At 38.0% G+C, this 27933-nt stretch overlaps 3 protein-coding genes across 5 annotated transcripts in view; all 3 read right to left on the bottom strand.

The window, feature by feature from the left end:
* Positions 1-16: 16 nt before the first annotated feature.
* Positions 17-16769, bottom strand: LOC111698296 (gamma-tubulin complex component 6). Its single transcript, XM_023468590.1, has 12 exons — positions 16716-16769; positions 16310-16381; positions 4680-4741; positions 4151-4280; positions 3930-4004; positions 3757-3856; positions 2785-2921; positions 2532-2657; positions 1788-2114; positions 757-1417; positions 218-306; positions 17-107 (listed from the first exon to the last, which is right to left on the bottom strand). The coding sequence occupies exons 4-12, from the start codon at positions 4273-4275 to the stop codon at positions 17-19; spliced, it is 1731 nt and encodes a 576-aa protein (XP_023324358.1). The 5' UTR covers positions 4276-4280; positions 4680-4741; positions 16310-16381; positions 16716-16769.
* A 109-nt stretch (positions 16770-16878) lies between these two features.
* Positions 16879-20479, bottom strand: LOC111698307 (uncharacterized). The gene is made up of 6 exons (XM_023468614.1): positions 19931-20479; positions 19352-19505; positions 18689-18739; positions 18043-18193; positions 17480-17624; positions 16879-16969 (listed from the first exon to the last, which is right to left on the bottom strand). The coding sequence occupies exons 1-6, from the start codon at positions 20458-20460 to the stop codon at positions 16894-16896; spliced, it is 1107 nt and encodes a 368-aa protein (XP_023324382.1). The 5' UTR covers positions 20461-20479; the 3' UTR covers positions 16879-16893.
* Positions 20480-20502: 23 nt separating this feature from the next.
* LOC111698306 (SWI/SNF-related matrix-associated actin-dependent regulator of chromatin subfamily E member 1) overlaps positions 20503-27933 on the bottom strand; it is a 9045-nt gene continuing 1614 nt past the window's right edge. The window contains exons 4-11 of one of the 3 annotated variants that reach the window (XM_023468611.1): positions 26324-26431; positions 25895-25981; positions 25517-25636; positions 24562-24637; positions 24227-24353; positions 23375-23489; positions 22460-22612; positions 20503-21807 (exon numbers count right to left, since the gene is read on the bottom strand). In XM_023468611.1, the coding sequence (XP_023324379.1) occupies positions 20773-21807; positions 22460-22612; positions 23375-23489; positions 24227-24353; positions 24562-24637; positions 25517-25636; positions 25895-25981; positions 26324-26431 (1821 nt within the window). In that variant the 3' untranslated portion in view covers positions 20503-20772. The remainder of the gene's footprint in view (positions 21808-22459; positions 22613-23374; positions 23490-24226; positions 24354-24561; positions 24638-25516; positions 25637-25894; positions 25982-26323; positions 26432-27933) is intronic. The other 2 variants (XM_023468612.1, XM_023468613.1) reach the window with 2 other exon arrangements.

The following is a 27933-nucleotide window of genomic DNA, read 5'->3' as shown; positions in this document are numbered from 1 at the left end:
TAATAATAATCGGAGTTTACCTCCTAAGAGCTTGAAGATGTTCCTCTAGTTGTGCTTGAACCAGCATATGATTAAGTAGGGCGGAATCTACCAACTTCTTCTGGGCTCTACAAATACAAACAATAATCACAAATTGAAACTTATACCAAGGAAAAATGTTCAGGTTGAAATTACGCTTATAGTTCCTTTAAAGATGTTCTGTGTGTTTTATCTCTACCTGAGTGGAACTAGGACGGAGTTCTGTAGGATTAGACCCAAAGGAGGAAATGTTTTTGTCTCAAGCTCCTTCAATGGCTCAATTTGATCCTAAACAATAAATGAATAATTAACCTTTACTTTTATGTGAATCAATCAGAGCTGAATGAGATATCCTTAATCCCAATAACTTAATCTGAGTATCCAACGTACATAGTAAAGAAAAATCAAAACCCGTTTTTTTTTTAAATTAGAGTCCTTCCCGTTTCTGAAAATAATCTTAAATGGCACGCAAAATTTCAAATTCATCTGCTTCATATTCGCGACTCTGATTGGCTGAATTTTATACACATTACAGGATACAAGTACAAGATTAGGTTGGTCTCATATTAAGAAAAAGAGAGGATCAACCAAACCAATAATCTCGATATCCACCATTCTAAAGTTTTCAGCTCAGATTATTTTTTTATAAAACAAATTTCAAAATTAATTCAAATTAAAATTTTATTTTGAAAATTTCTGAAAATTTAACGAAATACATAATTTAATGCACTGTATTACCGGTTTTGGCGGGAGCTTGAGTTCTGGAAATGCTTTAGTGTACGGAAGAGGTTTAGAGGATTTTCTGAGCACAATCTCCGTTCTTACTATCTTCGTCTCCACTACCTTTTCTTGGTTAAATCTCTGAGGATAAAGAAGACGTTCTATTGGAACCGCGGACGGTTTTTTTCGTTCTCCGACAGTGTCTGGAGCATCGTAGGTTTCCTCAAGATTTCCGTTCTTATCCGGAAATTCCAGTTCTCCTTGGGTTAGGTAATCGGATATTGTGGTTAGGTTTTTCTCCCTTCTCCGGGAAAGGGTTGGAGTGCTCGCTATTGGTTTTGGAGTATGGAGTTGTTTCTGTAATAATCTGAACTCTAAACCATGAATGATTTTGGTTTTTAGATGATCTGAAAGTTCAGAGAAAGGTTTTGACCCGAGTTGGTTTTGAAGTTCCGAGTCAAAAGGTTGGAAGAAATCTAAGCTTTCCATGAGAATGTTCCCTTCCGAGTCCTTGAACCTGACGGTAAAGTTTCCCATCTCGTCCTTCAGAATCTCAAGGTCTGACAATCCATCAAAACTCCTTGCCTGTGCAGGGACAGGTTCTAAGGGTTTAGAGATACCAACAATCTTCATGCGGTTCTCCAGACTTGTCGCTAGTGTTCGATGTAACAAGATCCTCCTAGAGAATCAAAATTGATGCAGGTTCAGTACGAGTAGGGGGGGGGGATTCCGTAAATTATCAATAAAATGTTACTGGAAATTCCCAATCAGTCCATTATTCTGGCCAAATAATGTCCTATCCTAACCTTCAAAAAATTATTTTTGGTCCAACCCATGATGTTGTTTTAAGCTATTAAAACAAAGTAGAATTCCTTTTGAATAAAAAAAAACATTTTAAAAAATACCAACAATGTTATTTTTGATCCCATAGATACTATTTGAAGAAGCAAAATTAAAAAGTCCTAAGAACTGAAATTCCCAGATCGCCGTCGTGAGAGAGGATCGTTCAACAGACATACTTCGTGCAATTTACATTATACATGGCTTACTTGGATTTGATTCCAGGATTATTTCTCTTCAATCTCCACTCCGCCCTAAGCTCACGAACCTCCGCCTCTCTCTGAAGCCGAGTATAAAACTCGGTTATTCTAATCCTATCTTCTTCCTCCCTCTTCCTCTCCTCCTCCACCCTCCGCTCCGCCTCGCGTTCAATCTCCGCCTCCTCTTCGAGAACCTTCCGCCGTTCCTTCTCCCGCCTAGATTTGGTTTCCTCGGCGTGCTTGACAAGCTCCTTGTATATCTTCTGCTGTGCGTTCTTTTTCTCCTCTTTCCTCTTCTCCATTTCTTTTCTTATCTTCTCAGAATCTTCATCGTGTCTAAAATATTGATAGCAATATTAAAAAACATACAACGTCAATAAGTACTGCTACTTGTCTTAAAGGGACTGTAGGCGTAATTTTGAAATGATTCTCCGTTTATCTGAGAAACATTTACGAAGATTTCGACGCTCTTAAAAACCAATCAATTTTCAACCAGAAAAAAAGGATATCTCGTTCCTCCTTTATCTGACAAAGTAGGGTACCATTACAATACCACTCTATAAATGAAAAATCGTTTATAATTACAAGTTCAGTTCCTTTAAACTGGACGTAAAGTATGTAAATCAAATCAAATGTAATTCTGAAATGGAACCCAACGTGGGTACCCCAGACTGCCTTCAGGGCACAGCGCCACACATTGCAGCTGTGACATGGAGACAAATCCTGGCTAGTGCACAATTTACAAATATGAACCTGATTTTGACCATCTTTGCTTCCTGAATCCTCTCCTCCTTCTCTTTCTCCCTCTTCTCCGTAAGACTGAAGGTTGTAAGACGAGCTGCTTCGGTCAACTTACAGGTGTACGCTTCCACGCTTAATCTGAAGTATATTAGATTTGTGATGCATTTTTATTTTCATGCTTTTGGTTGATTTCACTTAAAATCTTTTACAACCGAAAAGAGGGGTTAGTAAAAAAATTTCATCATAGAAATTCCCCTCTCTTTACCTGAGACGTGATTGATCGCGAGCTGTAACCGCTAGAATGAATTCTGGTTGAATATCTCTGAATCTACCGGAGAGATGATGATCAGGACTTACCAGGCGTAGCAAGGACAAGGACTTACCCGTGGAAAACACTTTTTCCTAAAAATGGACAAAAAAAATAGATATTTATAAAGTCAGGAGATTATAATCAGGATGATTCAAAACATAATTTTAAAAAGCTTTAACGATAGCAATATTAGCAAAAAGTGCTAAGGATTAAAATTCGTTAAGGAATACCTGTATCTCAGCTAAGAATGAAGCTCCTGAACTCTGTCCTGATAAAGGGGTCAGCCTGTACATATTCTACCTGTATCTCAGCTAGGAATGAAGCTCCTGAACCCTGTCCTGATAAAGGGGTCAACCTTTACATATTCTACCTGTATCTCAACTAGGAATAAAGCTCCAGAACCCTGTTCTGATAAAGGGGTCAACCGATACATATTCTATCTGTATCTCAGCTAGGAATAAAGCTCCTGAACCCTGCTCTGATAAAGGGGTCAACCTATACATATTCTATCTGTATCTCAGCTAGGAATAAAGCTCCTGAACCCTGCTCTGATAAAGGGGTCAACCTATACATATTTTACCTGTATCTCAACTAGGAATAAAGCTCCAGAACCCTGTTCTGATAAAGGGGTCAACCTATACATATTCTATCTGTATCTCAGCTAGGAATAAAGCTCCAGAACCCTGCTCTGATAAAGGGGTCAACCTGTACACATTCTACCTGTATCTCAGCAAGAAATGAAGCTTCAGAACCCTGTTCTGATAAAGGGGTCAACCTGTACATATTATACCTGTATCTCAGCTAGGAATAAAGCTCCATGATCATAACTAATAACCTTACTCTGATACAGGGGTCTAATTCTGTACATAATATACCTTACCTCCAGAACCCTGCTCTGATAAAGGGGTCAACCTGTACACATTCTACCTGTATCTCAGCTAGAAATGAAGCGCCTGATCCTTGTTCTGATAAAGGGGTCAGCCCGTACATATTGTTCCAATACTCCTGTGTCCGATTGCTTGAGTATCTAAAAGCAAAACAAGTTTATTAATCCATTCCTGTTTTGTTAATAGAAGTAAAACTGCTGCAAAAATACTAACCTAGCATCCATTAGAATTCCAAATTCTTTAAATGAGTAATCACATTCTCCAGAGTAAAGCCAACTCTTAAGAAATCTGAAACAAAGCAAATTAAAAGACGTATCTAATGTATAGGAATTTCCGTCGTGTCTAGTTCAGAACAGGCCGTAACAAAAAGGCAAATCAGTCCAGGGTGAGAGATTTGAAGGATAGAGACCAATTACCATGAAAAATATTCCTACCTGAAGTAAGGATTGACTGCAGACTTGAATAAAGAGACAAGAGTCAGATTACTCTGATCATCTGAGACATGAAGAGATACTTCTAGAAGTAGAGAGAGAAGTTCTACTCCAGTTGGTAGTTCCATCCATCCTAGTGGTAGTTAGTTACTAGTTAGTGTAAATCAATCAATTAACCAGCCAACCAACAAATCAAACAACCAGTCAATCGTTCAATTATCAATTAATTGATAATTAAAATAAAACCAAGCGGCAAATCAACTAATCAGTTATCACTCAGATTATTACTCCATTGGTTTATCAGCCAATTAAATAGTTCTAAGAATTGGTAGATCACTTGTTCCGTCGTAAACCAGAGAAAGAAAAAAAACTCAATCAATTATTAAATCAGTTTGACTAATTATATATTAGTCAAACTCCCCTCCCATTAATTATAAATTTTTAATGGCATCCCAGAATTTATAATATATATGCATTCACCCAGGAACAACCCGACCTACAAAACATTGGAAGAATATATAATGGTTAAAACCTGATGAATCTTCCTTTACTTGACAAATAGAGCCAAGGAGCTGGATTTGATGAAGCAGAGGTCTGAAAATATATAGACTTTGTATCAAAGATTTGTATTATCAATGGCATAAGTCTGAAAATATTAGATTTAGTGTCAATAATTTGTATTATTATGGCAGAGGTCTGAATATTATATTAGATTTAGTATCAATGTTTTTTGTTATTATGGCAGAGGTCTGAAAATAATGTTAGATTTAATATCAATGATGTGTATTATTATGGCAGAGGTCTGAAAATAATATTAGATTTAATATCAATGATGTGTATTATTATGGCAGAGGTCTGAATATTATATTAGATTTAATATCAATGATTTGTATTATTATGGCAGAGGTCTGAAAATAATATTAGATTTAATATCAATGATTTGTATTATTATAGCAGAGGTATGAAATTATATTAGATTTAATATCAATGATGTGTATTATTATAAAGTTGTTGAATATTTGTAATATCCCAATATATTAGGAGAACACAGGAGTTTGATCTACACTACTCTACAACGAGAACTTCAAATCTACAAGCCAAGATTCAACTTCAGTGGCATCAAGATCTGGGATAAGCTGACTATCCTAAAAGTAATTTTATAATAATGAATTTTACCTGTGTTGTATAATAATCAATTTTATCTATATAGCCTTATGCCAATTTTATATTCAAGACCAGCATTGATTTTAAAGTAAAGTAAATTGACTAAAAAGTTCAAATGTTTCAGATAATGATGTATGATTTGCATCCTTATGTAATGATCATTGATTAACACTTCCACATAGGTGTGTAAAATACAGTACTTTCATATAAACCATTACTGTACGTACTGTAAAATCCCCCTGCCCTGCTGCCTTTTCAAATGTATTTATATAGGTGTTCTCTGTATTCGAACACCAGACTGAAGTGTTCTACATTGACTACGCTAGACTCAGGGAAATGACCATTTAAATAAGCCATGTAACCGTACGTTTTATCTGTTAAAGGGTGAAAGGAAGGATTGATCTATATCCTCGTTATGTTGAAGAAATGGTCTTTTGGAATAGGTTTGGATAATATTCTGTACATGAAGATTAAGAGGAGATGAGTGGATTGACTGGAGCAATAACCGGCTGAGCTTATGGGATCGGCGGAACTACCTGGATACCATAGCAGGTTTCACAGTTTTTTTTATGGATTTTGATGAACTCTGCAATGTGGATTTGTTTAGATGTAGAGATTGTTACAGTAATAATCTTAATAAACCTTCCATGGAACTGCCTGGAAGCCAATCACGGAACTACCTGGAAACCACTAACGGAACTACCTGGAAAGTCCCCACGAAACTACCTGGAAAACCCACGGAACTACCTGGAGTATTTTGGATAAACCCACTTTGTGTGTGAGCTGCTCTGGATATAGCAGGAAACTACTTCTCTGGTTAAACTCCCTGAAGGAGATCAAAGTGGAAATATCCTCCCAGGCCAAATTGAGGATAAATGCAGGTTCGTCAAGTCCTTAATTAATTGTGTTCTGAAGCTGAACATTTTTGTCAACCTTGAATATTTAGAGATGCTGAAATTTGATTGAACACGAGTTGGAGCTCACTTATCTAGTCACAGGAGAATACTAGCACCTGGAGATCACTTTTTGAAACTACAGCTACTGCCATACACAGCGTGCACTATGTAAGTTAAGACTCCTTGTGTTTTATGGGAATATTCTGTAACTGATGGGCGGCATCTAAAGAGACATGTTAAGACTCCTTGTTTTGTATGGGGATTTTCTGTAACTTACGGGCGGCATCTAAATAGACACAGAGAAAGGTGAAAATGATGCACCGGCAGTTTAGCTTTAGGATTCATCTAGAACAATAAAGGTTTTAAGCTTTGCTCATTTATATGGTAGCATAGAGGGCAGGGGTTTATTTTAGCAAATAAAGCAGCTGGCATTTTTAAATAACAAAATGTTTAATAAATATGTTTAACTTATGTATTTTTTTCAGTAATTCACCGCAACTGTTGCTGTATTTAAACCAAGTATAAATAAAGATATATGCGTTTCTACCAACGGCGAGTGTAATTAAGGCAGTGATTGTGTATGTAACTCTTTTATGCTCAAGAGTTAAATGTTTGTAAGTGATTTTCGGCCAGCGAGCACAGTGAATTAATAAAGCTAAGCCTTATACACAAAAATTAACGCCGACGCATGAGCCAGCCTAGCAGCCCCTCGTCGCCGTTTCATGGGTTTGAATCTACCAGGACTTCATCACCGATTCGTCCAGATAGGCCAAGAAACCGCCGACTGGTGGAAAGATGGGTCCTAGCAAATAGGGACAGGACGGTTAGAAGGACAAATTCTGGAAGACCTAGATCGTCTTCTTTGGAGGGTGCAGCAAGGTTACAAGCTGTACCAGAGGAGGAGGCTCGACTGGAATTATTAGACGAGGTTCCAGGAGTTTCCCAGCGTCGAGATACAGGAGAGAGTTCTAGAGTCTCTCTGGAATGGGAGCAAGACCCTGGAGAGTTTAGCTTCATAGAAAACGTAAGAAGGTCAAGGTTCAGTGCGAGCACTCAGTTCTCAGTACCTATCCATGATATAGAACAGGATGTATTTGACATAGGCCCTGGAGGAGGGAATCTTATGGGTACCGAACCTATGGATCCTACCCTGGCCTTGCAAGGCACGGCAAGGTACATGTTAATCTGGGAAGAGGAGCTGAGTGACCTAAACCCGGAGGAGATGGAGATAGACCACTTGAGAAACAAACTAGCTGAGATGGAGAAAGTTAAGGCTTTAGCTCAGGAAGTCTCTGCTGTATTGTTGCTACAGCCTGATGAGGTCTACAGTGCAGCCAACAGGGAGAGGTCGGCTGTAGCTAGAAAAGGGATTCTGGCATTCACAAGACAGTGTAGCAAAGTGTTACATGAAAGAGAGGTGGCCTTAAGGCCAACAGAACGAGCCAACTCGGCAGGGCAACCTTCACTGAAGGATAAAGCAAGAGAGGCTGCTATAGCAATTAGAGCAAGTCGTGTGGAAAAACATACTGACTCAACTTTAGAGGCTGCGAGGTTAATGAGAAGTGAGTTAGAGGCTGCATGTAGGAAGGCCCCTCAAACCGATTCAGAATTTCGCCAAACCATGGACGTGCTCAGCCATGCTTTAAAGAGGATGAATTCTGTCCAGGGTGACCTAAAAAATTTGTTGGAAGATGCTTTGGAGGCTGGTAAAGTTTTGGAGGCTGAAACCCTTGATACTCAACTGAGAGAATTGGTAGAGGTTGAACGAGACACGGAGGCAAATAAAACTGATTGGAAAGTTAACCTGGGGGTATTCACCAGTACAGGAGGAAAGAATATAGATGTTAAACCACCTCAATTTTCTGGGACCGAGGAAGATAAGCTAGATTTTTATATGTTCTCAGCGGAGTGGGAAGATTATGCGTCAAGTAAAAATGCTACCAGGAGTGAGCTGTTGCGTATACTAACCCGAACCTGTCTCCAGGGAGTAGCTAGAGCTGCATGTCTTCATATGGAGAGTATTGGCGAAGTTTTCAAATATTTGAAAGACACTTATGGAAATGTAAACATTCTTTTTATGAACAAGATTGAAGAGATAAGAAAGTTGGGTCCTTGCCAGGGATCAGTGACTAAGAAACGAGATTGGGCTGTGAATGTGCGTTCTCAACTAACTCAGCTCAAGGTTATGGCTAAGAAGCATGGGATCTTGGAAGAATTATATTATTCTTCAATAACAAATGAACTACAACGGGCTCTGCCATATAAGTTATTGGAGAAATTCAAGGAGAATTTGCAGAAAGAAGGAACGGTATCCAAGCCAAGGATATTTAACATGTTCTTTGAGTACCTGGATACTGTAGTGGAAACTTTCACCTTTGAGGTTCACTACAGCCTCACATCTGCAGAGGCTGAATCTAAGCAAAGTAAGTCTAAGGAAACCTCTAAAATCTCTACAGGAGGAAAGAAGACCTACACAAGCATGGAGAATGAGGATAATGAACTGATAAATCCTACGTTTAGTCATGCTACAACTTATAGGCCACCTGAGGAAGTAAGTTGTAAGGTGTGCAATGGTAAACATACTTATATGTTTTACTGTCCGAAGTTTGTTCAGGCAAGAGTTAGAGAGAGGGTTTCTGTAGCAGGAAAACAAAAGTGCTGTTTTAGATGCCTGAGATTGGATAGCAACATAGATCTGAAGAATAGAGCAGAATGGCAGAAGAGTCACGAAGTTAATTGCCAGACCACTTGGACTTGTAAGGAAGGCGCATGTAAAGAAAGAGATTTTCCCATACAGTACCATATCACAATGTGTACCAGACATATTGAGGAGAACAAAAATAAAGAGGAGGAATTTGTTAAGGAGTTGGATAACAAGCTGATCCCTGTAGGAACCCGGTTCTTTACTATGTTCCCATCTATCTATTTATCCAATCTGAAGCCCTCCATCACTCCTGTAGACGAACCTTGGCAGTATCCGACAGTACCTGATGTAGATGAGCCGTCAATATTTTTGCTCCAACATGTTTCAGTGGAAGATCATGAACTCCTTATGTTTTATGATTCTGGCTGTATGTCTGCCTCAATCTCATCCAATGCTTCAAGAATATTAGATACTACAGTAGTGAGACCCGGACCTACTACCATGCATGTAGCTGGGGCCCAATCTATAGAGCTCAAAACTGGGGAGGAGCAGTTTAAGCTTTTCCTAGCTGATGGATATTATCAAGCAACAATTACTGCACTGCACATGCCTGAGATTACCCATCCTTTCCCTATCTGGGAGCTTGAAGAGGCCTGGACAGAGATAAACACAGATTATCATCGCAATTATCCAGGAACCCAGCCTCTGCCACCGTGTCCTCAAAGAATAGGAGGAAAGAGCGTCGATATTATGCTAGGAATAAGATATTCAATGTACTGGCCAGTATTGATTCACCAATTACCTGGAGGTTTGGGAGTTTACAGATCTCAGTTTGCTGCAACCCGCGGAGAAATGTCAATCCTAGGGGGGCCTCACAGAGCATGGAGAAAGGCCATTGAGGTTGCTGCAGTGGTGGGCCCAAGAGCGTACTTGACCTCTGAGGCCAGAGCATATTGCGCTCAAGGTCAAGCCCTCAAACATTTGTATGTCATGCCCCATGCAGAAGTAGTTGATCTGGAGGTTGGAGAATGCTATGAACAGGAGGAGGACCAACCTGAACCCAGTTGTATGAGGGTACATTGTGAGAAACATTCTCAAAGTGAATGGACGATTCCGGCCAGGTGGAGTTTAAATGAGGCTAGTTACTCACTTAGTGACGACATAAAAAGGTTTCTTGGAGCAGAGTTGTCAGGAACAGAAGTGCAGTACAGGTGTTTGAGGTGCAGAAACTGTACAAACTGTCAGCAGGAGGAGAATGTGGAGTTTGTAAGCTTTAAGGAGGAGGCGGAGCAACACTTGATTGAGTCCTCGGTAACTTACGATCCTAAGACAGAAAAATTAACTGCAAAATTACCGTTTGTAAAAAATCCTGATGATTTCCTGTTTAACAACTTTAACCGCGCCCTGAGGATTCTAGACGGCCAGATCAAAAAAGTAAGTAACAATGAACAGAGCAGGATGGATGTTATGAAGGCCCATGACAAGCTGTACTCAAAAGGTTTCACCACTGAGTTAGCCCACCTGGAGAAAGGAGAGATAGCTAAGATCGAAAAAAACAAGGAAGGGGGGTACTTTATCCCATGGAGAGTTGTTTATAATTCATCATCTTTATCTACCCCAGTAAGGATGGTTTTTGACGCTAGTTCAGTTACACCAAATGGAGATTGCCTAAACAATTGTCTTGCAAAGGGGGAGAACAGACTGTGCAAGATTCAACATGTTCTGCTGAGATTTAGACTGTTCTCTTTTGCAGTTAGCTGTGATATAAAAATGGCCTACAATGGAATAGATCTGTGTCCAGCTCATTACCAATACCAGCGATATTTGTGGAGGAAGAATTTGAACCCTGAGAACCCAGTTGAAGTTATGGTGATCAAATCTCTTATCTATGGAGTTCGTTCGTCTGGACAGCAGCTGTTAGCTGGATTAAACAAACTTGCCGATTACTGCGAAGAAAATGTGCCTGGTGGTAAAGAAGGGGCCAAAGTTTTAAAGAATGATACTTATGTGGATGATTGTTTGAGTAGCTCTGAGACCCAGGAAATGAATGAAGCCAAAGCAGAAAGTATTGTGAAAGTATTGGCGAGGGCAGGAATGTCAGTGAAGGCAGTCACTAAGTCAAGGGAAACCCCGTCAGCTGAGGTGTCCGCTGATGGAAAGCATGTTGGTGTTGTTGGAATGTTGTGGGACTCAGCTGCTGACACTGTAAAGTTGGATATCAAGGAGTTGTTTTTCGGTAAAGCTCTAAGGGGAAAAATACCAAGTACAGTAGTCGGAGATGTCAAGACAGCTCTGAGTAAAGTGTTCACGAGAAGAACCCTGGTTGGAAAGGTAGCGGGAGTATTTGATCCATTGGGGTTGTTGACCCCTGTTGTGGCAATGCTGAAGCTGGATCTCCAAGAGCTTTGTAAGATGAAGTTGGGTTGGGATGATCGAGTACCTGAGGACCTATTGGATAAGTGGGTGAGAAACCTGGACAATGTTGAACAGTGCAGAGAGGTCGTCTTCAGGAGAGCTGTGATTCCTATTGATGCTGTAAGTTTGAGTTTGGATATAATAGTATCCGCAGATTCAAGCCAAAATGTTGCAGTGGCCTGTGTACATGCAAAAGTGCTCAGGACTACTGGAGAGTATAGTGTACAACTTTTATGTGCTAAATCTAAACTTGTTACTCTTCTAACTGTGCCAAAAGGGGAGCTTCGAGCTGCTACTATGGCAGCTTCTTTGGGACACACTGTGCGCCACAATTATGGAAGCTTTATAGCTTCATCAATTTATGTGACTGATTCGACCATTGCCTTGTTTTGGATGTCCCAGGATGAGAGACCTCTACAGACAGGTGTAAGAAATTGCGTAATTGAGATCAGAAGACTTACTGCCTTGACTAGTTGGAACCATATAGAAAGTAGCAAAAATGTAGCAGATATTGCTACCAGACCGATTAGTGTGAAGGATTTAAAAGATGATTCGGAATGGATTTCTGGTAAACCTTGGATGAAACTTCCCATGAATGAAATGCCTGTGAAAACTATCCAAGAAATTCAGTTATCTGGCGAGGAGAAGAGGTTAGCTGCTGTAGAACTCAAAGCTGCGGATGTCCAGGGAGTATTTCTATCAGAGCTGAAGGACAAGGTTTCAGAAAGATACACATTCTCCAAGTACCTTTTAGACCCTTGTAGGTATAGGTGGGACAAGGTTACAAAGATTATGGGCCTGGTTATGAAGTTCGTAGAGGTTCTCCGCCCTAAGTTTTGCCCAGTCTGGAGGCCACCTATTCCCCCACCAGGAGTCCAACCTGAGGTTGAGGTCAAGACGGACGAGTGGTTTATACAGTATGGAGAAAATTATTTCTTCTTCATTGGTACACAGGAGGTAAAGGAGTTTATGCAAAAGAAAGATTATGTGAGCTGCACTGCAGAGAAGGATGGAGTTCTCCGGTATACAAGTCGTATTTTAGATGGTCAAGATATAGATGACCCGGAGAATACTATGTATGATCTTCATCCGTTATCATTTGTGAAACCTGTGCTGGACAGGTTTTCCCCGATTGCGTATTCTCTTATGTTGTACTGTCATAGTATGTTAGCACGCCATCGGAGCGCTACTTCAACGTTGTTGGAATCTAGAGGAATTGCGTTCATTTTTCGAGGTCGTGACCTCGCTAATGAGGTCAGAGAGAAGTGTGTAGGGTGTCGAAGGTTCAAAGGTAACTTGCTAGAAGCTGAGATGGCCCCAATCCATAGCAACCGACTAACTATCGCCCCAGCATTTTATTTTGTCCAGGTGGACATATTCGGGCCATTTTCTATGATGTGTGAGCACAACCATCGTAGTCAAATCAAAGCATATGGAGTTATATTCAAGGATCCATCAACCGGAGCTGTGAACCTTCATACCATGCAAAACTATACTACGGAAGCGTTTCTCCAGGCCTACACGAGGCACTCAGCCCGGTATGGGCACCCTTGCAAGGTTTTTATAGACCCGGGAACCCAGTTAGTGAAGGCCTGCAAATCCATGGAGATTAGTGAAACTAATTTGGTGAGAACCCTGGAGACAAAACACAGGGTCGGGGTCGAGTTTTCTGTTTGTGCTGCAGGAGCGCATAATGCCCAAGGGATGGCTAATACGAGGTATTCAGGAAGTAAAGAAGCTCCTCAGGAAGGTATTCTTCGGAATAAAGGTAGATCTTTTATCATTTGAAACTAATCTTGCATGGATTGCTAATGAGCTTAACAATTTGCCGATTTGTTTGGGGTCAAGGACTGAGAATTTAGATCATCTTGATCTTATCACCCCGAACCGCTTGATCTTGGGAAGGAATAATAGAAGAGCTATGACAGGGTACGCTAGAATTTCTACCCCCTCAAGATTGATGGATCAGATGGATAAAATTTACCGCTCTTGGTGGAAGATTTGGAAGGAGGAGAAGTTGGAGCAGTTTATCCCCAAGTCTCCGCGCTGGACTAAGACTAGTATGCAACCGATAGTCGGAGATATTGTCATGTTCATCAAGGTAGAGAATGAGGTTGGATTTGGTGAGTCTACTTGGGGAGTCGGAAGAGTCCAGGATATAGAAGTTTCGGAGGACGGTGTAGCACGAACCATAACAATCCAGTATAAAAATGCCACCGAAGGAGTGTTTCGATCCACACGGAGATCTGTTAGGAAGGTGGCGATCCTATGTTCTGAAAATGTGTTGGAGCTTGTGGATGAGCTAAATGCGGCTGCCAGAGAAGTGGATATAGAATTCTCTAGAAGATCTTTATCAGAAACAAAGGAAGGGTTACAGGTAAATGGCTTGTTTTTCAAACATTTTTATGGTCTAAAACATTTGTGTGAGTCTAGCCGTAGCGTAGATCAATTTTTCCCGGGCCGCAGTGTAATATCCCAATATATTAGGAGAACACAGGAGTTTGATCTACACTACTCTACAACGAGAACTTCAAATCTACAAGCCAAGATTCAACTTCAGTGGCATCAAGATCTGGGATAAGCTGACTATCCTAAAAGTAATTTTATAATAATGAATTTTACCTGTGTTGTATAATAATCAATTTTATCTATATAGCCTTATGCCAATTTTATATTCAAGACCAGCATTGATTTTAAAGTAAAGTAAATTGACTAAAAAGTTCAAATGTTTCAGATAATGATGTATGATTTGCATCCTTATGTAATGATCATTGATTAACACTTCCACATAGGTGTGTAAAATACAGTACTTTCAAATAAACCATTACTGTACGTACTGTAAAATCCCCCTGCCCTGCTGCCTTTTCAAATGTATTTATATAGGTGTTCCTTGTATTCGAACACCAGACTGAAGTGTTCTACATTGACTACGCTAGACTCAGGGAAAAGACCATTTAAATAAGCCATGTAACCGTACGTTTTATCTGTTAAAGGGTGAAAGGAAGGATTGATCTATATCCTCGTTATGTTGAAGAAATGGTCTTTTGGAATAGGTTTGGATAATATTCTGTACATGAAGATTAAGAGGAGATGAGTGGATTGACTGGAGCAATAACCGGCTGAGCTTATGGGATCGGCGGAACTACCTGGATACCATAGCAGGTTTCACAGTTTTTTTTATGGATTTTGATGAACTCTGCAATGTGGATTTGTTTAGATGTAGAGATTGTTACAGTAATAATCTTAATAAACCTTCCATGGAACTGCCTGGAAGCCAATCACGGAACTACCTGGAAACCACTAACGGAACTACCTGGAAAGTCCCCACGAAACTACCTGGAAAACCCACGGAACTACCTGGAGTATTTTGGATAAACCCACTTTGTGTGTGAGCTGCTCTGGATATAGCAGGAAACTACTTCTCTGGTTAAACTCCCTGAAGGAGATCAAAGTGGAAATATCCTCCCAGGCCAAATTGAGGATAAATGCAGGTTCGTCAAGTCCTTAATTAATTGTGTTCTGAAGCTGAACATTTTTGTCAACCTTGAATATTTAGAGATGCTGAAATTTGATTGAACACGAGTTGGAGCTCACTTATCTAGTCACAGGAGAATACTAGCACCTGGAGATCACTTTTTGAAACTACAGCTACTGCCATACACAGCGTGCACTATGTAAGTTAAGACTCCTTGTGTTTTATGGGAATATTCTGTAACTGATGGGCGGCATCTAAAGAGACATGTTAAGACTCCTTGTTTTGTATGGGGATTTTCTGTAACTTACGGGCGGCATCTAAATAGACACAGAGAAAGGTGAAAATGATGCACCGGCAGTTTAGCTTTAGGATTCATCTAGAACAATAAAGGTTTTAAGCTTTGCTCATTTATATGGTAGCATAGAGGGCAGGGGTTTATTTTAGCAAATAAAGCAGCTGGCATTTTTAAATAACAAAATGTTTAATAAATATGTTTAACTTATGTATTTTTTTCAGTAATTCACCGCAACTGTTGCTGTATTTAAATCAAGTATAAATAAAGATATATGCGTTTCTACCAACGGCGAGTGTAATTAAGGCAGTGATTGTGTATGTAGCTCTTTATGCTCAAGAGTTAAATGTTTGTAAGTGATTTTCGGCCAGCGAGCACAATATTCTAGTAATTGGATTTTACGATGTCACCGTGAAGTAGTGTTAACTGCACACTGTACATAATACACTAGTGCAGCTAAAAGATAACTATCTCCCCCACCCTACACAAAAACATTGGTTTCTATTTTCCCCCATGAAACTAACCACACAGAAAATATGCCAATATACAACAAATATTTGATTTGCCACACATTTGCACGCGAGAAAAAAATTTAAAAATTTAAAAATTCTGAGATCCTGCTTTACTAAAATAATTAAGAAAACTAGAAAAATATTCTTTCGCAGGAGAGCTGGAAACTTTTGTTTTGGATACCATTAATCCCGATCGCTTAATCATCCACTGTGGACACTTTTGATTTTCTTTTTAATCCTCTCTTTTTGGATATCCCTACTGGGTTCGAGTGCGAGAAAATTATTAAATTGTTCTCTCAAAATTTCCTAGCTTCTGATAGGGCTGTTAGATCTCTGAAAACGACACTCATTGAATTTTACACACTTTCGTAGATATTAAATAAAGATGAACTTATTGATCTCGATATCTACAATACAAGAGTTTCCAGCTAAGGTTCAAATAAAATGTATCGGATGTAATTAGTTTATAGATAAACCTGAGAGCTAAATGTAGTTTCCAACTAAGGTTCAAGTAAAATGTATCGGATGTAATTAGTTTATAGATAAACCTGAGAGCTAAATGTAGTTTCCAACTAAGGTTCAAGTAAAATGTATCGGATGTAATTAGTTTATAGATAAACCTGAGAGCTAAATGTAGTTTCCAACTAAGGTTCAAGTAAAATGTATCGGATGTAATTAGTTTATAGATAAACCTGAGAGCTAAATGTAGTTTCCAACTAAGGTTCAAGTAAAATGTATCGGATGTAATTAGTTTATAGATAAACCTGAGAGCTAAATGTAGTTTCCCAAGATTATGAAGCTTGGCTCCGATGAAGATAACTGAGTTGGAATAAAGCCTGCAGACACAGATCACAATTTATCAATAATTTCTTAAGTATTAATTAAAAAAACCGAAATGTATTTTACAACAAAAATAGTATCTTTTTTAAATTTACAAGTCATAAAGATCTTTTTATAAGAGAAAATACTTAAATTTTATGCCTTACTTAGCTTTTTATTTGTAAATGGTGTAAATGAAAGAGGAAAAATTAACTTTAACTTTCTAAAACCCAGAACTGTTCAATGAAAATCAAAAATATTTCTTTCTCCTTCGTAAAGCCATTTACAATATGAAGCAACTAGTAATTAATAGATGCATTGTATTCTTTAAATATATATTCTATATTCTGCCTAAGATATCTTGAGACTCCGGTAGTAAACCCAGCCAGAATTCTATTACTGCTTTCCTGAACATTAGAACCTGATTAGTTAATCCATTAATACATAATCCAGGCAGGATACAGAACCTGATTAGTTAATCCTTCAATACATAATCCAGGCAAAATACAGAACCTGATTAGTAAATCCATTAATACATAATCCAGGCAGGATACAGAACCTGATTAGTTAATCCATTAATACATAATCCAGGCAGGATACAGAACCTGATTAGTAAATCCATTAATATATGATCCAGACAGAATACGAAACCTGATAAGTTCATCCATTAATGAAAAATCCAGAGCTAAAAACTATAGATTGGATTTTGATACCCTTAATACCTAAAATTAATCTGAATATTCCACTGTGGACACTTTTGATTTCTGCTTCATCCGATCTTTTAAACGCTCTGTTGGATATCGCTACCAGATTCCGACCAATTAGAGTTCTAACATTAAATGGCGCGCAAAATTTGAAATTTCCTGGTTTCTGATTAGCTATTCGGAATTCTGCACACGCCATTCTGATTGGTTCAATTTTAGACACTTCCTAGGATACAATGTAAAGATTAAAATAATATTAAAATTAACAAAAAGAGAAGATAAAGCATTGATCTCGACAATACTAAAGTTTTCAGCTAAGGCAAAATTGAACTATTTAATCAATCCATTCCGAATTTTCCCTTAAATTCGTAATTGCATAAGTTGGAAAAATAATTTCTCTTAGTTTCTTACCGTCCAGTGTCCGGATTGGTAGAAAAAGAGGCAGTTTCTATCCCAGCCAAGATGTACGCAATATGCGTACAAAGAGCCTTCTCCTCAATGACATGCAGTACAGGAGGTGCGAATGAGGGATCGAGTAGACGAAGATTATCGTTGCCTGAACAATTTTGTATTATAAAATAATATCGGATTTTTCATATACAGAAAGACCCATAAACTGTGTGATAGGAAGACGACATTTAAGCAATCATCTGTATACTTGATGCTGTTATAAAGTAAATCGTTTTACCAGTAGCTTGAAACTCAACTAATTAAGTGAAGTGTTACTGTTTACATTGCTGAATTGCTGTTTTTCATGTCCATTGGACTTTTTAAAATCATAACTTGAGTCAAAAATTATCTTCCTATTCCACGGTTTTTATCACGTTTTCATTTTACAAGTTAAAATCGTGAAAAACACTTTCAAGTAATCAACTTATAAGTTAAAATAGTGATAACATCTTTTTTTTTTTTTACTTTTTCGTAATCTTTCTCTTTTTTTAGAGAGGTCAATTACATGGTTTCATATAACTTACACATCTGCCAGAGATGATGAACAGAGGTCGGCCCTGCCTCCGATAAGAAAGGTTTCTCCTCCAATCCAAGTCCTTTTCCTCCCAAAGTTTCCCAGGAAAGTTTTTCCGGCGATTTTTCCTTCCAAACTCCTTCCCAGACATCATCATATTCCTATTATTAAAAATGGATTTATTCGTCTGTACAATTTACAATGTTTGATGTATAATATACATTAGATGAACATTTGGATATCTGTACAATTTACATCTATATGAATTTATTTATATGTTTAGATGGTCTAAGCATATATCTGTTTGCTACGATATTCATAAATAGATTATTCGTCATTACTTGGAATTTTTATAAATTGTTCAGTGTAAAATAGCGTATTTATATAGACGTGATGCCCACAAAGGATGAATCTGAGAAGACGACCTAAAACTTTTTAAATCTGACAGTTCCAATCTAAAATAAATTGTTCTGCCTTGCATATCATCTTTTTGTGGCAATTATTAAAGGATTAGGAAAAGAGAGAGAAAAGTTTACAGTTGCTGGGAATAACAAAAATATGAAAACACAGAATAAATTCAGTACAGTCTTCTGTAAAGTCTCTTCCTCTGTGGGTAACCCTGAACATAAATGTTAAAGAATGTAAAATATGAAAACCTGAATCGGAGACGGACTAGAATATCCTTCGTCTCCAACTTCAGAACGAATCTAAAAATGAAATATAATACAGGGGCGTATTCAGGAATTTGTCCAGGGGGGGGGGATTAAATTTGTTTTTCTTTCCAGGGGGGGGGGGGCTTGGTCACCCCCCCCCCCTGAATGCGTCTTGAATATAAATGCCTTGTCATTAAGCAAATATCATTTTATGAGGGCAAGAATTATGATTGTTTAAAAATAAGCTTTATCTGTGTAATGCATATTATTATTCACAGTTGCCAATTTGAAGATTTCATCCCCAAAAAGCGTCAGATTTGGGAATTTTAACCCGTTTGGGGATAACCCCTAGCAATTTTGGGGTTATGGAAATTCTTCTGTTTTGAGTTGGGAAACTAAAAGATATACTATAAATAATGGATTATGAAAGTTTATGTATTGTATATTTTGAGAAGTTAAAAAGCAAATTACATAGAGAAAAATTAGGAAATCTGAAATTCTTCTTCTTAAGTGCTTTCGGTTTTTTCCTTTATTTTTTAGAACTTACAGTTTGGATGTTTTGGGGGATGCATTTCTCTCGTTTTAAGAGAATTTCAATCCAATCCTTCTGGCAACTCTGTGCAGTGTATTTTCATATTTCCGACCGGAAGAACTTTAAAATAATACCTTGGCATTTGAGTGAATTTCATGCGTATAAACTGCGTTGCTCGGTGTATGTAGATTACGCATCGATTTCATTCCCTCAGAGGGTTGAGGATATAAGCTTCTGCTAACCGTGGATAATTCGAAATTGAAATTGATCGGGTACGGAGCAGAAGAACTAGTTAAACGTATATTTTTGATCAACTCATTAATGTCAAAAACTTGGCGAATAACAATTTCTTGCGGTTCAATACTTTATTTCCATTTAAGCAATCTTTAAACTTAGATTCCAATTTAAACATTAACTACACTTGTTCTTTCATCAATATTGTGTTTTAACTGAAATAGTAGATTTGTACAAGTGTTGAATGCGATTACATTCTTAAATTTATTTATCATAAGTCGCTTTCAGGGAAATCCGGGATAACCTGACCAACCAGAACCTTTTGATGTTTTTGAAGGATGGTTTAAAAATTTTTGTCTGAATGTATCAAAATTACATAATATGATTAGAGGTATTTATCGATAATAATATTTCTTTTGACAGCTGATCTCCTTTAAAATAACAGGGGTAGATTTCATAACAATAAAAAATATACGTTCCTTGATTTAATTGTTTTGTCTCTGCCCTGGCTAGAATAATTGAAACTATCGGAATATGGATTCGAACCCCTTTCTCCAGTTATTTGTAGAGCACAGTCTCCGATTTGTCGAAACCCATAAAACTTCACTTTTCTCGGCCCGGACCCTGCCAGTGCAAGGATACATCGGAGCACATTGTCCAAGGTTGGTTGGGTGATGTCCAACGAATCTGTCAATTTTATCAATTTATTCGAACCCTCTGTATCCCCTTGTATTGATAGCTTTAATCCTTCACCGTACAGTGCGTCAGTACACGAAGTGTATCCAAGTTGCGATTTTAAAATAGGTTTCTTCTTTAATATGAACTCGAACGCAATTCGTTTATATCTCTTGGTTAGTCTGTGATGCACTTCTTTACTGTCTCGGCTGAAAATGTAATTAGATATTCCGTCCCGCCGTGTAGGCGAACATAGCCCGGCATAATACGCCGAAAGGTGAGAAATGAGGGAAATAACACTTTCCTCCTCCTCCACCTTTTCAACCCCCGCCATTTTTACTTCTGAAATTATAAAATGCTAATTTGTATACTTGCAAAAAGTTCATAGTTTATTACGATACATACTTGTTTTACAGCAAAAATTAATAAGTTACAATTAGATCTTGATCATTCTTAACGATTTAAAAAAGGGAAAAAATATGAAAAAATCTTCTTAAAAAATCATACGCCAAAAGTACATTTAGTACATGGTACAATGTTAAACATGTCTAATTTAATAGAATAATTGATGATTTCAGAAATTCATTTATTATTTACAACTCTAGGACCTAGGTAGAAATCATCAAAATATTTATCTTCTGAATATTTATTGTGGGGCTGGTGGACCTGCTGGAGAACCGGCAGGTGGACCTGATGGGGGACCTGGAGGTCCTGCATGTGGGCCTGGTGGATACCCCTGAGGTCTGGCCCCTGGAGGACCTGGATATCCTGCAGGTGGACCCCCTGGACCTCCTGGTGGAGCGGATCCAGGATATCCTGGTTGAACACCTTGAGAAGTTGGAGGGGCCCCTGGATACCCAGCAGGTGGGCCTCCCGGAGGGGCGGAACCAGGATATCCTGCAGGCGGGCCTCCCGGAGCACCAGGTGCACCTGGATATCCAGCTGGAGGTCCACCCGGAGGAGGTGCTACAGCCGGATACCCGGCCGGAGGGCCTCCTGGAGGAGCGCCACCTGGATATCCGGCAGGAGGACCTCCTTGGACCCCTGATGGTGGAGCTCCCCCTGGATATCCTACTGGAGGACCCCCTAGAGGCGCTGAACCTGGATACCCGTACCCTGGGTGAGATTGAGAGTAGGGAGGGAAAGGAGCACCTCCTGGGGGTGGAGCACCAGGCGGGTACTGACCCTGGTAGGGGGCGGGCGGACCACCACCGTATGGAGCAGGTGCCCCACCATGATAAGGCGGAGGCATATGTTGACCCGGGAAGGATGCTCCGGCCGGAGGAGGAGTTGATGTTGCGGATACAGGAGGAGAAGGAGAGTTTTGAGGAATAGGGTTGGAGACAGGAATTGCTCCAACAGGATGTCCCAGTCCCTGAACCTCAGGCTTCAACTCTGTGCTCTGCGCAGGCGCAACATCAGACATCGCTTGATATTGAGGGGGCTTCGCGCCATCCTCCTCGTCTTTCTTATCGTCCTGTGGCGGAGTAGGACTAGGTCCATCAGGACCACAGTCCTTGCTCTCTACAGGCTGTAGGACCTGGCGAGTATCTACTGGATCTGGAGGTTGAGCAGGGGATGGTGGAGTAGAGGCTCCGTCCCTAGCTCTATCTGCCTTCTCCTGGCGGAGCTTTACCAGCTGTTCTTCAACCATCTCCTGATAGCTTTCCTCAGTAACAGCCTAAACAAATAATTATTAAAAAATACCGACAATATAAATATGTCTTTGATAATATTCTATTCTGATGCGGCTCCTATTTGCAGACCCCTCCTGTGAAAAAAATAATTCGGATCCAACTCATAAACAAACAAACCTATGAAGCAAATTTTCCAATCCAAATATATTTTTTTTGGCTTGATTTTATCCTGGAACTTGATTAAGTAAGAAGAAGCCAGACATGTTTACCGATTAACACTCGATAATTGTTTCCGGAGAACAACTTCATTTATTTAATGCTTTATTTTGCCACTCAGATCATCTGAGCTGAAAACTTTAGAATTGTGAATATTTAGATCCCTGCTTGATCTCCTATTTTTGTTAATTTTGTGATTATTTTAATCTTTAGTTGGTATACAGGAAAGTGACTCAAATTCAACCAATCATAGTAGCGTATGCAGAATCCCGAACCTCTAATCAGAATTTACTGAAAAAACGCGCACTAGCCGTAATCCGGTAGGGATATCCCAAAAGAGTGGAAAAGAGCTGATTGAGCAGAAAATAAAAGTGTCCATAGTGGATATTCAGATTAAGCGATCGGTATTATGGCTATCCAAGTCTAAAGTTTTCAGCTCTGATCGTTGATTATTTCGGTTTTTTTTTATCTAATCCTAACCTTCACGCAATGTTTCTTGAGTTCGTCCTGAAACTCTGAGGAAGTATCCAAGAACTTCCTCTTCTTGTTCTCGTACTTGTCCTCTATTGTGGTGAGCTCTGCCTCCAGCTTCTTCTGATGCATCGTCAAGCTCTGCACCTGCCTCTTCAACACCTGCAACAACAAGAGTAATTTAAGATCTAGCTTGAGTGCTCGGCGTTGGCCAGGTTTATATTATAATAAAATCATAGTTACTACCGCCGTTTACCAACGCTTGGAAATAGCTTATGATAATAGGTGAAGTGACCGGGCCACTGAACTTTAAAAATTTCAATTTATTTAGCTTTCGTCACCCCCAGGGTACCCTCAAAAAATTATCATTGTTTTTATTATTATCGGACAACCCTGCATTCGGTGAAATAGGGGTCTGAGCTCATAACCGCCAGAACGTATCCATGGGCCTCCACGGTCCACGATAAACGAAGAGCTTTATTACATAGATGTTCAAATACGTCTTTTGGATATAAATTAAGAAATTAAATTAAGCACTAGTACCATTGATAATATCAAAGAGATCTGACTTATGAAAGCTGTTAAAAGACAAATATATTTTCCTATAACCAGGGGAAGGGTATCGTAAGAAGGGCGATATCGTCAGAGGGATATTTATGAAGATACTTTCAATGTCTTCCCTCTGAAATTGGGAGAGGAAGGAATTAGGGGACAATTAATTTAAGAATAACGAAATACATTCAGGAGATCCCTTAATTAAACCCCTTAAAGAGGACCCTGTGGGACAGTTAATTTTAAGAATAAGTAAATACATTCAAGAGATCCCTAAATTAAACCCCTTTAAGAGGACCCTGTACATTGTAAGGTATTTGAACTGAACTTATCACTCAATTATCCCATCAACTTGTGTCTCGTATTTCTAACCTGCATTCTAGCCGTAGTAACAACGCTTCTTACATCAGGAACCATCGCCTCCGAGAATATTTCGTTAATAAGCCGATGGTTTCGCATAAACCGGGCATGGGCAACATGCTTCACACTAAACAGAGCAGAATTAGACCAAAACATTTCTTAATTACTATTCTGACAGGGATGTATATTTTTCAGAATTGGTCCCACTTACCCCGGGGGGGGGGCGGAAATGACACCCATGCATATTGCATATATAACTTCTGGGGAAAACTAAATGATTTTCTAAAAGGGGGGGTAATGATTTTTCGACAGAATATACACCCCTATATCCTGGTTCAACATTTTAACTGAGCCGAGAAATATTGGTTAAAATGGATCTTAGTCTTAAACCTTGTCTGGATACCTGAACGGAAACTTTTGAATTTGACAATGCTTATCGGAAATATAATTATATCCTGTGAAAAGAATTTATGCTCTATAATTTACATATTCGAGAAAAACTAAAAATCTGACTATAAGATTTGATAGATGCATGATTATCCAAGAAATTAAAACGAAAGGGGGGGGGAGATTCAGTGATTTTAGTCTAACTGCTGATAAATAAAAATAGTTCTGTAAACTTTATCTGTAAACTATTATTTTCTCAAATTTGATTCGTATATTAGTATATAATACATTTCTTTGTGTCTATATTAAATTAAAAAATATTTTCATTTGGATTTTTCAGATACTATTCACGTAGCTCTTTTATTTCTAACAATTTTTCTTTGAATTTTGGTAAGCATTAAACCCAATATTGGCTATCACCCTTGAAATTGTATACTTTTCGAATCTTATTTGTTGATAAGGAAAATATCACAATACCTAAGTCCGTCGTCCGGATCGTCCTCGTCCTCTGCAGGTTGGATATCTATCCTTCTCTCAGTAACCTTCCCTCCTCGGCTTAGGTTCTGAGGAGGCAGCTCCTGCGGATCCTCGATAACAGGGGCTCCTGCAGATACAAGGATACAAGGATACAAGATTACAGGTATACAAGATTACAAGGATACAAGGGTATAGGGATACAGGGATAGATGGATACAGGGATACAAGGCACAAGGAAACAGGTATACAGGGGTACAGTACAGGGATACAGATATACTAGGTAGGGTACAGGGATACATAATACCTAAACTCAAAATGTTGTAAATAGAACTAACCTCTAGTTTTAGCTTGAAGGTAAGCCTGATAGGCAGGACTAGCCTGGTAGGTCTTAAACGCTCTGTCATATTCAACCTAAAACAAAATAGAGTATAAATCAGATCCAATACTTTCCATTTTCTCTGTTTAGTATTGATTTTATTCACTAGCTTCCACCCTTAGGTCACAAAGTTGCATAAATTTGACCTTCTCCTTCTGTCTAGTTCATTGCAATCATAGATAAATAAATAAACATAGATAGCTCATGTACGCAAAATCACCAAGAATTGTTCAGTCCGCGAACTCATACTTCTAAGGGTCATAATGTACTTCAATGATAAGCGGGGTGGTTCGGTGTTTTAATGGATTTCATAATAGAGTGTAAAATAACTCAGGAAATGGAACTATTTGAACAACAATATTTCACTGAGCAATATATCATATTGACGAGAACTGAAGGACATGAGAAGGACTAAACTAACTTAAATTTCTCTCTACAGAACTCATGTACACCACAAGTACTCAATGACATAAGAACAGCCAATGTTCACAACCGACCTAGTTAATCTATATAATAGGAAAATCTTTAAAACGTACATTTATATCTTTCAAGATGAAAAATGTCGTCTTATGCGCAATCTATCTTTAATCTTTATCTATGATTGCAATTTACTAAATAGATTTGGAAATACACAATTTGCAATAGAGCGGTGAAGATAATATTTTATCCCATCGTTAATTTATGTCGGTCTCTCTCAAAAAATTATTTTTTCTATGAAGTATTAAACAAATAATTATAACTGAAATTACCCAAGTAAAATTCGTGATGTAATGTGAGATGAGAATGGCATTAAGAGAAACCCAATGTCTTTGTCATTTTATTTTAGATTAGTGGCTTTTACATCAGGATAAAATTCACAATAGATTGTTTACATGTCGTCTTCCTACTCCATAATTTTATGGGTTTCACTGTACCTTCTCGGATTCATATTCGTCCGTGAACTCTGATTTCTCCCCCTCTGGTAAATCCCTCCACATCTGTCCGATTATCTTCCCGATCTCCCAGAGCTTAAGCTCGGGGTTCTCCGTCTTCACCTTAATCAGGAGAAACAATATCAGTAATTTTTTTTTCAGGATTTATATATTTTCTTTTCTTTTAATTCTTCCCCCCCCCCTTTTTAAAAATAATTTTACTGAATTTGGGTAATAAATAAAGTTTTTGGGGAAAAAGTATTAAAATAAGGCTGTCCAATTTTTCATTTTTTCTCCAGAGCATCATAAATAGTTTGTCTTCTTTTTTTTCGCCTCGGCATAATTAGAATATAGATAAAAATATAAATAATTTTGACTTACCGTATCCCAGACTCGTCTGCTATACCTCATGTACGGCATCAGGGGCTTTTCCGGAGCCTTCGGTGGTTTAGGGGTTCCGTGCACCTGCTTAACATACGACCAGATAAATCATAAAAATTAATTTCTAAATCATATTCAAGCTTTGATTTTATATTTGGTACAAACAAATATTTAAGACGTACTAAAAAATTGCTTTTTAACTATTTAATGTAGCTCGTATTTTTTAATTTAAGAGTAAAAAAAATTATTTCAACTTCTAAATCTAAATCTGTATGGCGTAATTATGTAAGTTGTATATCACTAGATCTATGAAGATTATTATCAACCTGAGGCTTATATATTCTATATCCCTAGATCTATAAAAATTATGTTCAACCTGACATTAATTTAAATTTTAAATTCCTAGCCTCCATAAAGATTATTATCTACCTGTGGTTTAGCCCCTATCTTCTGCGGCGTGAAGGTGTTGTTCCCGTTCTGCTGCTGAACGAAGGGATTCTGCTTCACCTCGTCGAGTTTCTGATGAGAGAAATACCCCTGCAGGAACCAAACAGAACCATAGGGTTAATACAAGCCATGCAAAGCAGTTTAACTACAGATTCATGCACTAATATGAAGGGGGGGGGGGCTTTATGGGAGCTATAGAGGAACTGACCTCTAATCTAATCCCTATATCTTTACATCCTGATGGTGTAAAACTATAATATTTCAGATGAAGATTTTTAATACAGCTGGATTCATTGTTTAAAATAGCAACGCCAAGATTGAAAAGATATAAGGATTATGAAATTAGTATTAGGAAAGAGCTCAATTCCTTTAATCATTTTTAGAGTAAAGGTTTTAATGAGTTAATCAGTTTAAATCTCAAATGACATTTTCCAGAACCATTTAACTTTTTTTAACAGTTCATCTTGACTGGAAATAAGAATTGTTGAGACCTTAAAATTTTACTTCGATTTTAGTTCTATTCTAAAACAAATATTTGGATATAATTCACATAAATTTCAAAATTAATTAATTGATTTATTGATTTGAATTTTGTAGTTAATAACTAAGGTTTTCCTTAAATATGTAATACAAATGTGTCTATGAACGCTAGACGTTCTTTGAAAAAAAAGCCATCTTTTTGTTATTTTTTTTTTTGATAAATTATAAATAAAAGTTTTTTTTTAGGAGTTAAGCGAGGAATATGCTTTAATTCTTTGGGAAGAAACTTTAGTTTCAAAGAATAAACTGGGATTATTATTAATTTATCAATTACAATGGGAATCTTACAGAAAAAAAAATATTAATTAAAAATCAAAACGTTTTAATTACACTAACTACATCAAGCGCAATAAAGCATCAGTTTGATTCGTTGGTTCCTACCACCTTGGAATTTATACCATAAACAAATTTTTCCCCCAAAGATAGTATTCAAAGGTTAGAACTTTGTGTGGAGTATTGTTAATCTTGAAAGCTTAGTCTCGATATTCCAATATTAATAAATCTCAAAATTTGTTTTTGATCACTCAATTAAAGTTATCCCACCACAGACTATCGAAATAATTTATTAATTTAAAGTTGGAGATCAAAGCTTGATCCTGAGATTAACAATACAAAATTTCTAACTTCAGATTTGTTCTTTGCTTTATGTTCATTAAATGAGATAAGCCCCAATTTTGTATTAATCCCAATTAAGACTTAACAAATTTGATATCATCAAAGGGGGGGGGCCACAAAACGTATTACTCTCCGGAAAATTTAAACAGTGTTTAAACATAACTTAGAATTGTCTTAGTGGTCTGATTTTTTGCATGCAAACTCAGAATTATGTATATTACGTGCATTTTTTGGTTTTGAAGGAATCTGAGCAAAAGTGCGTGCGCGCGCGCGTTTTTTGTGAAAAAATGCGACTTTTTTGACAGTAAATCAATGTTAACTTCATTAATTGCACTTGAAAATTTTTCCTGACACTCTTGAAACAAATATGCGCTAAAAAAATTCAACCCCAAAGGCTTAAATGTCCGCGCGCGCGCGCAATAAAAGAAAATATCTTT

The sequence above is a fragment of the Eurytemora carolleeae genome, unplaced genomic scaffold (genome assembly GCF_000591075.1).
Source record: "Eurytemora carolleeae unplaced genomic scaffold, Eaff_2.0 scaffold180, whole genome shotgun sequence".
Lineage (NCBI taxonomy): Eukaryota > Metazoa > Arthropoda > Copepoda > Calanoida > Temoridae > Eurytemora > Eurytemora carolleeae.
This window is presented reverse-complemented; position numbering and strand designations above follow the sequence as displayed.